The sequence below is a fragment of the Hylobates moloch genome, unplaced genomic scaffold (genome assembly GCF_009828535.3).
Source record: "Hylobates moloch isolate HMO894 unplaced genomic scaffold, HMol_V3 SCAFFOLD_9, whole genome shotgun sequence".
NCBI classification, from domain to species: Eukaryota; Metazoa; Chordata; class Mammalia; order Primates; family Hylobatidae; genus Hylobates; species Hylobates moloch.
Genome location: NW_026652284.1, coordinates 19,147,948 through 19,159,805, shown reverse-complemented (window position 1 = coordinate 19,159,805; position 11,858 = coordinate 19,147,948). Strand labels below are relative to the sequence as shown.

Below are 11,858 nucleotides of genomic sequence, written 5' to 3'. Positions count from 1 at the left end.
TGGGCGGAGCAAAGGGCGCTCGGCCTCGTTGATTGGCCGCGGCTGCAGAGCTGTCTCTCTAGGATTGAGCCTTTTCTTTAGGGAGACGGGGCCTTGATTCACTCCCACCAATAGGGTTCAAGGAATCCGCCTCCCACCAGGACACTTCCGGCGGTGCTCTCCGCTCCTTACCGCCAAAGCTGCGGCTCTGGGCGCCCAGCCCCGGCGTATCCCGATCACTTCCGGGTGGTGCCCCACGGCCCCGAGCCGCGATTGGGCTACCGTAGATGGGGTACTTCCGGTGTCCAGGTGCTGGGTTCTTCGGCAGGAGGAGGAAGATGGAGCCCAGCACCGCGGCCCGGGCTTGGGCCCTCTTTTGGTTGCTGCTGCCCTTGCTTGGCGCGGTTTGCGCCAGCGGACCCCGCACCTTAGTGCTGCTGGACAACCTCAACGTGCGGGAGACTCATTCGCTTTTCTTCCGGAGCCTGAAGGGTGAGAGCGGGGTCCGAGGGGGGAGCGTGTGGGGGCCTGGGGTTGGTACAGCATCGAGGGCATTGACCACTCTCCTTCCCACTCCCTTTCCTGGAGCAGGCCGCCCGGGTCTGGCCTGCCGCTTGGCGTGCGGGTCCGCGATGTCTGCAGCAGGGGTTTCCCTTTGCGTCCCGTCTTCCTCAACTACCTGTTTTTTCTTGTCCAGACCGGGGCTTTGAGCTCACATTCAAGACCGCTGATGACCCCAGCCTGTCTCTCATAAAGTATGGAGAATTCCTCTATGACAATCTCATCATTTTCTCCCCTTCGGTAGAAGGTAAGGGTTCCGCGTCGCCCCTAGCACTGGGATTCGAGACCCGGGACTGATGGATTGCTTTCTTCTGGTTCTTGGGCATGTCCTGGGTCACAGGATGGGTTGCCAGTCCTGGACGCTGCTACCACGGAGATGAGGAAAATGCTCATTTCTGACCTGACCCTAGGAGGGGACATCTTTCTAAAAGACACAGCTAAGGATTGTGGAGTCAAGTGTTGCTGCAGACCATGGAACCCAGGGCCCTGCTGCTCTACTGAGAAGGGAGTTTACTCTGTAAAGGGCCTGATAGAAAGATGGAAAGGTCCTGGGTTGGGTTTGCCTGGGTGGAAAGAGGAAATGGCCTGTTATTAATATGGATTGCTATAAAGAGGCATTGTGCATTGTGGCAGTTGATCTTAAGAATTCAGATAGATTCAGGCCGGGCGCGGTGGCTCACGCTTGTAATCCCAGCACTTTGGGAGGCCGAGGCGGGCGGATCACAAGGTCAGGAGATCGAGACCACGGTGAAACCCCGTCTCTACTAAAAAAAATAAAAAAATTAGCCGGGCATGGTGGCGGGCGCCTGTAGTCCCAGCTACTCGGAGAGGCTGAGGCAGGAGAATGGCGTGAATCCGGGAGGCGGAGCTTGCAGTGAGCCGAGATTGCGCCGCTGCACTCCAGCCTGGGCGACAGAGCAAAAAAAAAAAAAAAGTGGTCGGCGGAGTTGGTCCGCCTGTAATCCAGATTTGAACAAGGTCAAGAGATCAAGACCATCCTGGCCAACATGGTGAAACCCCGTCTCTATTAAAAGTACAAAAATTAGCTGGGCGTAGTGGCGCACGCCTGTAATCCCAGCTACTCGGGAGGCTGAGGCAGGAGAATCGCTTGAACCCGGGAGGCAGAGGTTGCAGTGAGCCGGGATTGTGCCACTGCACTCCAGCCTGGCGACAGAGCAAGACTCCATCTCAAAAATTTAAAAATAAAATAAAAAAAAAGAATTCAGATAGATTCATGGTCTCGGGCTGAAAAAAGAGCCTTAGCAATTATCTACCACCCCACCCCTCCTCCCATTTGAGGCTGGATAGATATGTCCAGCAGCCTTGCAGAGGGCTAGTAGTTTAACAGAATGAGTATCTTGGCCAGATTATCCAGTTTATACTTGAGTATTCCTGTTTTACGAGGCAATCCACTCCACCACTGAACAATTCTGTTAAGAAGTTTTTTTTTTTTTGAGATGGAGTGTTGCTCTGTCGCCTAGGCTGGAGTGCAGTGGCGCGATCTCAGCTCACTGCAAGCTCCGCCTCCCAGATTCACGCCATTCTCCTGCCTCAGCCTCCGGAGTAGCTGGGACTACAGGCGCCCGCCACCGCGCCTGGCTAAGTTTTTGTATTTTTAGTAGAGACGGGGTTTCACCGTGGTCTCGATCTCCTGACCTCGTGATCCACCCGCCTCGGCCTCCCAAAGTGCTGGGATTACAGGCGTGAGCCACCGCGCCCGGCCAAGAAGTTCTTATATTAAGCAAATATTGTCTCCTGCCTTATCTTGTTCTTATGCTCCCCAGCACCTTAGAGAATAGACAGAATGTTTATCTTGTTTGGAGGCATAGCCTTCACATAATCATAGCTTATTCGGTTGTTTCTCCTCCAGACTGAACATCCCCAGCTCCTTGGCTATTTCTCTTTTGCCATACTTTTTTGGTGAGCATGTTAGTCATTCTCTTCTTTATTTGCTTCAGTTTATCTTTTTCTTAAAAGACTCAAGTTGTCCCTGTTTGGGTAAGACAGGACTGCCTTCCTCCCTTCAGTTGATGAAGGTTAGGAAGTTCTTCATTGGTGCCTTGTTTTTTTGAGACAGGGTCTTGCTTTGTCCCCCAGACTGAGTGCAGTGGTGCGATCATGGCTCACTGCAGCCTCAACCTCCCAGGCTCAAGTGATCCTCCCTCCTCAGCCTCCTGAATAACTGGGACGTGGCTTCTTTATTCTCTGTAGTTCATGTGAGATTCAGTTCCACCAAGTCCCTCAAGTATTTTCCCTAGGCTTCTGTTACTTACTGTGTCACTCCCAACTCCCTTGCAACATGTGCTTTTGGAATTGGCTTTTTGGAGGCAAGATTAGTTAGGCAGATGTCACCCCAAATTGGTATAAGTTGAAATCTTCAGATGACTGGGCAGGTGAATGGAGGCTGCGGTGCAGTAACTGGTGTTTGCCAAGTTTTTGCTGTGTTTGAAACTTTGAAATAGGTACCTTACAGTGGACTGGGTGAGATCTTAAGGATAGGGAGTCTGCCCTGGAGGAGTTCTTTCAGTCTGTTTTTGAGGAAATAAAAGACCTGAAATGAATTACCAAACCCTGTGTCAGGATGTAAGATGAAGTGGAGGCACTGTCAGCTTGTATAGGTGGGAAGGAAAGAAGCAGTGAATGAGACTGCTTGGGAGAGGGCTGAGAGAGGATACTGTTGGTGGGAGAAACAGCAGAGAGTGTAAAACAGTGTTTCCCAAACTTTAGTCATTTGCACACGTCCTTCATGGTTTTAACCATGTTATGTATCTCCTATGCTAATAACTACCTAGTATTTTTCTTCAAATTGACCTGCTAAAAAAAGGCTAGGTATGATAGCTTATCCCTGTAATCCCATCACTTTGGGTGGCGGAAGGACTACTTGAGTCCAGGAGTTTGAGACCAGCCTGGGCAACATAGTGAGACCTCATCTCTACAAAAAAATGAATAAAATTAGCCGGGCGTGGTGGCGCATGCCTGTAGTCCCAGCTACTGGGGAAGCTGAGGTGGGAGGATTGCTGACCCTAGGTGGTCAAGGCTGCAGTGAGCTGAGATCATGCCAACTGCACTCCAGCCTACGTGACAGAGCAAGACCCTGTCTCAAAAAAAAAAAAGGAAAGAAAAGAAAACCTAAAATAACATTTTAAAAGGGAACCAATAGTGAGCCCAGAATTACCACTGGTACGTAGAAGGTAACTATAAATAGAATAAAAACAACACCCGTAAGTTCTAGCCAGATACTGCTGCCTGCTGAAGGCTTTGAACCTGAGGTTCCCTCTTGAAAAAGGAGATTGGCAAGCATTAGAAGTTCTAACAACTAGTGTCAAACTAAGACATTCTCTTTGATGGAGAAAGCTTGAAAAATAAGGAAGGGGAGTAACTTTCTGTCTCTGAGATTCAAGGTTATTTAAAGCCTGCTTCCCGCATTTGTGTTGCTGCCTTTTCTGCCTCTGGTGGGGTGGGTTCCACACTCTGGAAGGTGCTGCTGTGGGAAATCCTCAAGCGTTCCTTGGGAGGAGACTGCAGGGTAGGGTTCAGGGTAGGGGTTTGGTGTCTGCTCCCAGGGCCCTGCCCTCGTCCCATGACCACTGTCACTGTCACCCTCTCAGGTGTGTGAGTGCTGGCCTGGCTTCCCTCTCCATGCCCCAGTGGCTTCTTTGCCCTCTGGCATTGGAAGGCTCCCAGGTCACTGGCAGTCATGTCTACAAGGGAAGAAATTTTCAGTGCTTCCTCTATACCCGGGAAAAACTGGATCCCTGTTATAGATGGGGAAATGGGTTCAGAAGGGTGAAGGGATTTGCCTAGTTTTAACTCCAGGTGGTCTCAATTTCAAGGCCCGTGTTCTGTCTACTTTACAAGAGTTTCTCAACAGGTGCACTCTTGACGTTTCAGACTGGATAATTTTCTTATAGTTGAGGCTGTCCTGTGTACTGTAGGGTGTTTAACAGCACCCCGGGCCTCTGCCCATTAATGCCAGTGGCCACTTCTCTGTTATGTGACAGTGAAGAAATGTCTCCAGACATTACTCTGAGGGGCAAAATCGGCCAAGATTGCAAACCACTGCACTGTGCCAATAGGCTGCTTTTGGAATGTCTAAGACTGCCTGACCTCTCTGAAGGAGAGTAGATAGATGGCTTTTTGAATGTAGCATGAGAGGCAGAGGTAGAGAATACAGAAGCTTCTGCGTATGCCTGAAGGTCAGGTAAGGCACTTTTTGTTTTCTGCTGAAGATTACCCCTCAAAAAACAGGGCTCTTATATTCAGATCTTTACAAAGTCATTTCCACCTGCTACTGAGGGTCTACTGGACACACTTCTCTGTCCAGTCTCAGAAATTGGCATGTCCATCCTCGCAGTTGCTCAGCCAGACTCCTTGGAGCTTTTCTAATGCCCCTGTCGAAGCATCAGCAGGCCCTGCGGCTGTGCCATCAGAAGGCGTGGAGGCCTGCTGCGCCTCCCTCTGTTGCTGCTCCAAGGTCGGCTCAGCACTCTTCACTGCCTAGATTTTCACAGTGGCCTTCTAACCCATCACCATGGCCACTCTCACCCTCGTACCCTAGTCTCTACCCCGCCGCCAGGATCATCCTTCAAAAATAGGAATGAGATCCTGCCAGGCCCCTGCTCAGAATCCTCCAGCGGCTCCCCACGGCAGGGCCCTCGTGTGGTGTGGAGCCCTGCGCAGCCTGGGCCCTCACTTCACCCCGCCTTACCTCCTGCTGCTCACTCCTTTCTCTCCAGCTAAGCCACACTGGGCCCCTTGCTGGTGACCGTACCCACCCACCTTGGGGACTTTGCACCTGGTGTTCACTATGCTGGGAATCCTCTGACCCCACAGACTGCCTGGCACACGCTTACATCTTCTCAGATGCCACTTGCAGGTCTTCCTTAAACAACCTTGGCACAAGAGCTCCCCTCCCACACTGTCCACTTTGTTTTTCTTCTCGGCTCACAAGAATTACTCATTTAATGAATAAGTGGATTACTGAGCACTGCCTCCACTACCTTAGGTTGAACATCAGAGTACACTTTGGGGAGACTCTGGAGCCTCAAATGGCCCCACCCAGTGCTCGTTTTAGATGCTTATGGCAGTAGTCACATGATCCAATTAATTGACCAAAAAAGGATAGGATCTCACAGTTACAAATGTTGGAAATTAATGAGCCCTTTTGGTGATCACTTTTTTAAAAGCAGTGTACTGGGTGGCTCTGTTGTGGATGTCATGGATAGAATCTGTAGGATTAATAGGGGAAATTGGATTAATGCCAGACCAGGGAGTACTAGTGTCAAGTGACGGCATCACTGGAGATGCATAAGTGCTCTTCCTCAGACCATTTAGACAGGGTGGAATTGACAGGCTCTGGAAAGTGGCTCCAGTGATCAGCATCACTAGCGTGAAAGGTGCAGGTGATGAGATGAAATATGGGCAGTATGGCATTTCCAAATGCATATTTCCTATGTGACTTGAAATATGTACAGCTTACTTGACCAGTGCAATTAGTGGATGTTTGACTGTTTCCTCCAAACCTCCAGAAGTTTCTAATTCTGAGCCATAATTTTGAGTCTTCACGTTGGGAGGATGGGGCCTTGCCTGTTCTGGGATGTGGTGCGGGAAGCCTCTCCCTCATTGTGGCCCCTAGAGGGTGCTGCTCTGTGAGTGATCGTGGCTGCTCTGCCCTTCATGTCCCCTCCCTGCCAGTGTCAGAGGAGCAGGGAGAGGAGACCTCTGGGTCACTGTGGTGCCTGCTTTCAGATTTTGGAGGCAACATCAACGTGGAGACCATCAGTGCCTTTATTGACGGTGGAGGCAGTGTGCTGGTAGCTGCCAGCTCAGACATTGGTGAGTCCGACCTGGGAGGTTCTGGTGCTTTTCACTTCTCCAGGGAGTTGGAGAGCATTACAAACAGAAGCTGCCAAATTAGCATTCACTGGGTGGGCCTTAGCTGGGGAGTTAGTGAGGGAACTGTTTTATCAGTTCAGATTCTGACTCCTGGAGGCAGAATTACCATACTGCTGTCCAGGGGTCCATTTGGGGCTGAACCCAGCTGGATGAAGCTGCAGGGCACTGGGGCTCACTGGCAGAGAGGGAGTCACAAGGAAGCCAGGACACTTGGCCCAAGGCCCCCCTGTAAGGGCTCAACCAAGTGTCTCTTGGGTCTGTGCAGGTGACCCTCTTCGAGAGCTGGGCAGTGAGTGCGGGATTGAGTTTGACGAGGAGAAAACGGCTGTCATTGACCATCACAACTATGATATCTCAGACCTTGGCCAGGTAATCAGGCCTGTCACCTTCCAGGTTTCAGGGACATATGGCAAAGCTCTGCTTAGGCAAAAGCCAAGAGGGCGTGAGGAGGTTCTCCCTGGCTTGGGGAACCTTTTCCTGACCACCCACCTTTCCATCCACTCTTTGCAGCATACGCTCATCGTGGCTGACACTGAGAACCTGCTGAAGGCCCCAACCATTGTTGGGAAATCATCTCTAAATCCCATCCTCTTTCGAGGTGTTGGGTGAGTGAGCAGGGAGGGGACAGCAGAAACCTGGGGGAAGAAGGGGTCACTTAATTTTTTGGGGAAATCATGCCAAAATTGTAATTCTTTAGGGGTATATAGATGGGATTAATTTGTTATATTAAGACTCAGTACAGTGGCTCACACCTGTAATCCCAGCACTTTGGAAAGGCCTAGGCAGGAGGATCTCTTGAGGCCAGGAGTTTGAGACCAGCCTGGGCAACACAGTGAGAACTCCTCTCTTTTAAAAAAAAAAAAAAAAAAAAAAAGTTGGCTGAGCGCGGTGGCTCATGCTTGTAATCCCAGCACTTTGGGAGGCTGAGATGGGCAGATCACCTGAGGTCAGGAGTTTGAGACTAGCCTGGCCAACATGGTGAAACCCCATCTCTGCTAAAAATACAAAAATTAGCTAGGCATGGTGGCGTGTGCCTGCAGTCCCAGCTACTCGGGAGGCTGATGCAAGAGAATCGCTTGAACCCCGGGAGGCGGAGGTTGCCGTGAGCCAAGGTTGTGCCACTGCACTCCAGCCCAGGTGGCAGAGCGAGGTTTGTCTGAAAAACAAAAACAAAAACAAGTCAAACTCCATTGTTATATCAAGACAAGAGCTAAGTGGTTGGCAATTAAGAAAAAAGGATTCATTCCTGGGAAGAACTGGCTCTTGAGGATCCCATGTCCTTGGGCTGAGTTCCTGGGGCCAGTGCTGGGCTGCTCTCATCCTGCTGCAGGATGGTGGCCGATCCTGATAACCCTTTGGTGCTGGACATCCTGACGGGCTCTTCCACCTCTTACTCCTTCTTCCCGGACAAGCCTATCACCCAGGTAAGGGCTTCACAACCTTGAGGCTTCGAAATAAGAATGAAGCAGAACAGCACATTTGGCTGAGGCGGAGGAAATGACAAGTTGGTGGGGTGGGGCATGGGCGGAAGCTGTGTGGTCTCAGGCTCCCCCTTCAGGTAGGGCCAGGGTCGTTTGGGTCTGGCCTGCTATCCTCTTGCTCGGGAGGCGTGGCAACTTTTCCCTTAGTTGGAACTGCTTGGGTCACAGCCTGGTTTTGTTCCCAGTATCCACATGCAGTGGGGAAGAACACCCTCCTCATTGCTGGGCTCCAGGCCAGGAACAATGCCCGCGTCATCTTCAGCGGCTCCCTCGACTTCTTCAGCGACTCCTTTTTCAACTCGGCAGTGCAGAAGGCGGCGCCCGGCTCCCAGAGGTAGCTGCTGGGAGGCTTAGGGGCTGGGGATCCGGGTGGTGCGGTCTGTGTATATGGTGAGGACTCAGAAGGGAAAGGAGACAGCTTTCAGCTAAAAGTGTCAGAGGATGAGTGTTTCAGGTGCTGTCAGATTATTTCAGGGCTTTATTGCTATATTGCTGGTATTGGCACTTCCAATTTTTTAAGGTAGTGGTGACTTATCTAGAGATCCCTAACCTCCACTGTTCCTTTTAGAAATTTGTGTATTTGTTATGCAATTGACACCCAACCACCCATATCTTTTTTTTTCCTGCGTTCCCTTTAACCATGAGTCCCTAGGTGCCCAAGGCCTACAGGCAGAACTTCGCTAGGGCACTGTCATGGTGGACATGAGTGGTCCTGCCCATCAGGCACCACTGGAAAGGTGGCTCTGGTGCCCAAGCTTCTCCTGTTTCCCTCCTGCAGGTATTCCCAGACAGGCAACTATGAACTAGCTGTGGCCCTCTCCCGCTGGGTGTTCAAGGAGGAGGGTGTCCTCCGTGTGGGGCCCGTGTCCCATCATCGAGTGGGCGAGACAGCCCCACCCAATGCCTACACTGTCACTGACCTAGTGGTAAGAGATGCTTGGGGTGGGAGGGCCCAAAGGGTTTGCCAAGCTGACTGAGCTTAGCTCAGAAGCACTTATTGAACACTTCTGTGCTGGCCTAAAGGGCATAAATAAAGATGAGTAAGTTAATCCCTACACCTAAGCAAGCATGCCAGGTTAGATGCAGAGCCTGGCATGAAAATTGATGTCCTAATAGGAGCACTTCTTTTGAAGAGGTGTGTGTATTTGCTGTGGGGGGCACCAGTGGGAGGGGCTTCACTGATTAACTCTGCCCAGGAAGTTGGACTTAATAAGAGAAACGACGTTTTGGTTAGGTCATTAGGATGAATTTGTTAGGCAAGAGAAAGCGAATATGGAAGCGTGAATGCTTCAAAGTGCCTGGCACATGCCGGGGCAGGAGGGTGGTTTGGGTCCAGACTTTGATGGGCCATGAATACTGTATGAAGGAATTTGGGCCTTCAGAGAAGAGGCAGAGATGCTGTGTTGGGGGATTAACTTTGCTGAGGAGAGAGACTGGTTACCGATCAGGGCCGGGTGGCAGGGGCATCTGCAGGTCTTCTGAACTCCTGGGCGTTCCTGCCATGTTCGTCGGGTGGGAATTAAGTGCAGCTCTGCCTGCAGGTGGTGGAACGCCTCCAGTCATGGCCAGCCCTGGCTAACCTGGCCTTTTATCTCAGGAGTACAGCATCGTGATCCAGCAGCTCTCAAATGGCAAATGGGTCCCCTTTGATGGCGATGACATTCAGCTGGAGTTCGTCCGCATCGATCCTTTTGTGAGGACCTTCCTGAAGAAGAAAGGTGAGTGTAGTTCCTGCACGAGGATGCTGCCAGAAACGGCCCCAGGCCTCACTTGCTCTCGATGCCCAACCAGGAAACGCTCTGGGAAACCCCTCCTGGTTATTCTTGTTGGTTCTTCCGCAGGTGGCAAATACAGTGTTCAGTTCAAGTTGCCCGATGTGTATGGTGTATTCCAGTTTAAAGTGGATTACAACCGGCTAGGCTACACACACCTGTACTCTTCCACTCAGGTAAGCACAGGTGACAGCCCCTGATTTCAGCTAGCACGTGCCCTGCCTGGGCTCTGCAGTGGCCAGGTCCTGCCACCTCTGTCCTCCTGCAGGTATCGGTGCGGCCACTCCAGCACACACAGTATGAGCGCTTCATCCCCTCGGCCTACCCCTACTACGCCAGCGCCTTCTCCATGATGCTGGGGCTTTTCATCTTCAGCATCGTCTTCTTGCACATGAAGGAGAAGGAGAAGTCCGACTGAGGGGCCAGAGCCCTGGGACTCTGCATAGCGTGGAGACGGGGAGGGGAGGGGGGTTATTAGGATTGGTAGTTTTGTTTTGCTTTGTTTAAAGCCGTGGGAAAATGGCACAACTTTACCTCTGCGGGAGATGCAACACTGAGAGCCAAGGGGTGGGAGTTGGGATAATTTTTATGTTGTTTTTCCACTTTGAATTGCTAAGTGGTACTTTTCATATGTGCAGTCACTCTCATTTCTAAAATACAGACGTGGCCGGGCGTGGTGGCTCACGCCTGTAATCCCGGCACTTTGGGAGGCCGAGGTGGGCGGATCACGAGGTCAGGAGATTGAGACCATCCTGTCTAACACGGTGAAACCCCATCTCTACTAAAAAGTACAAAAAATTAGCCAGGTGTGGTGGCAGGCGCCTGTAGTCCCAGCTAGTTGGGAGGCTGAGGCAGGAGAATGGCGTGAACCCAGGAGGTGGAGCTTGCAGTGAGCTGAGATCGTTCCACTGCACTCCAGCCTGGGCAACAGTGCAAGACTCCGTCAAAAATAAAAATAAATAAATAAAGAGAGACGTTGCCCTCAAACTTCACCTGGCCCCCGTCCTGCTTTGCTAACAGCTGTGGGTGGGGGTTGCTGTTTGGTGATGACTGGATACAAAATCCTAAGTGGCTTCATGAAATTTTGCGTAGGACTGGACTGTCTAACTGTGAAATGATGGTTCTTCCTGTTGGATAAATCAAAGACGCCATCTTAGGCATCGCTTCCGGATTCTTCCCCCTCCACTTGGTGCCCCCTAAACCCACCAAGCACAGCCTGCCAAATAAGCACCCAATCAAAAGGAAACACCTCCTGCTAGCCCCGAGGTCCCGCCCTCCGACCAATCACGACATCACCCTAAAGGACATAAATACTCAGCCCCAGCAGCTCTCTCTCTCTCCCCGCACGCTGAGCCTCCAATAAAGATCTCTTGGCTGCCACCGGTGTCGTCTCTGACTAGCCTGTCGCCCTTCATTTTGGTGCCGTGACTCGGATTGGGATTCCCCACCTTTAGGTGGGACCCCGATCCCCTTCCCAGGCTCAGTCTAGACCTCCGGCCAGCACTCACCCATTTTCCTGTTCGTCGAACTCTCTGCCCAACACTGGCCTCATTTCGGTAAGCCCCACCCCTCTTTCATCCCCCGAGGTCTACCCAAATCACCTCACCCCCGGCCTTCAAGGCCGCAATAGACCTTGGCGAGCCCAAGTCGACCTCGGCCCCCAGGGAACAGAGTTTTCTCCCCTCCTCGCCTCCTCAGCCTGAGTCTCCTTCCTCTCTTATCTCAAAAACCCTGGTACCAGGTGACCCATGGCCCTCGGCCTCTCAAAGGCCTATCAGTCCTTTCGTTTCGGTGATGATCGACTCAAAGGACCTGATTCTTAACGTGGCAATCGGCTGACGGGATGCCCTACCCAGCCGCTTGCCATAAAAATCTCCCCGCCTCATAATGGGAGGCTCTGCATCCCTGCCGGCCGACTCTCCATTACAATGTCTCTTAAATAATCTATCAACTCTTGGTCTTGCTGCGGACCTTAAACCTAGGCGCCTAATAACATTTTGCACACAAAATTGGCCTACCTATCCCCTAGATAACCAAAATAGGTGGCCCACTTATGGGTTCCTTGATCTCAATCTTCTCCAAGATCTGTACAACTACTGCGAGCGAACAGGAAAATGGGTAGAGATCCCGTATGTTCATGGCTTCTTCCTCTTATGGGACAAGCCTAACC

The 11,858-nt window shown here is 51.5% G+C and overlaps 1 protein-coding gene across 1 annotated transcript; it reads left to right on the top strand.

Annotated features, from left to right (window-relative positions):
* The first annotated feature begins 239 nt into the window (after window positions 1-239).
* On the top strand, window positions 240-10,680 carry DDOST (dolichyl-diphosphooligosaccharide--protein glycosyltransferase non-catalytic subunit). The gene is made up of 11 exons (XM_032759164.2): window positions 240-471; window positions 677-787; window positions 6,289-6,375; window positions 6,701-6,804; window positions 6,946-7,040; window positions 7,766-7,859; window positions 8,102-8,250; window positions 8,695-8,842; window positions 9,514-9,634; window positions 9,758-9,864; window positions 9,957-10,680. Exons 1-11 carry the CDS (start codon window positions 267-269, stop codon window positions 10,104-10,106), a joined length of 1,371 nt encoding a protein of 456 aa, XP_032615055.1. The 5' UTR covers window positions 240-266; the 3' UTR covers window positions 10,107-10,680.
* The last annotated feature ends 1,178 nt before the right edge of the window (window positions 10,681-11,858 follow it).

Excerpts from the sequence above, each read along its gene's own strand:
- DDOST (XM_032759164.2), top strand. The coding sequence starts at position 267 with ATGGGGTACTTCCGGTGTCCAGGTGCTGGGTTCTTCGGCAGGAGGAGG. Across the intron at positions 472-676 it reads TTTCTTCCGGAGCCTGAAGG|ACCGGGGCTTTGAGCTCACA; the intron begins GTGAGAGCGGGG and ends TTTCTTGTCCAG. Across the intron at positions 9,635-9,757 it reads GACCTTCCTGAAGAAGAAAG|GTGGCAAATACAGTGTTCAG; the intron begins GTGAGTGTAGTT and ends GTTCTTCCGCAG.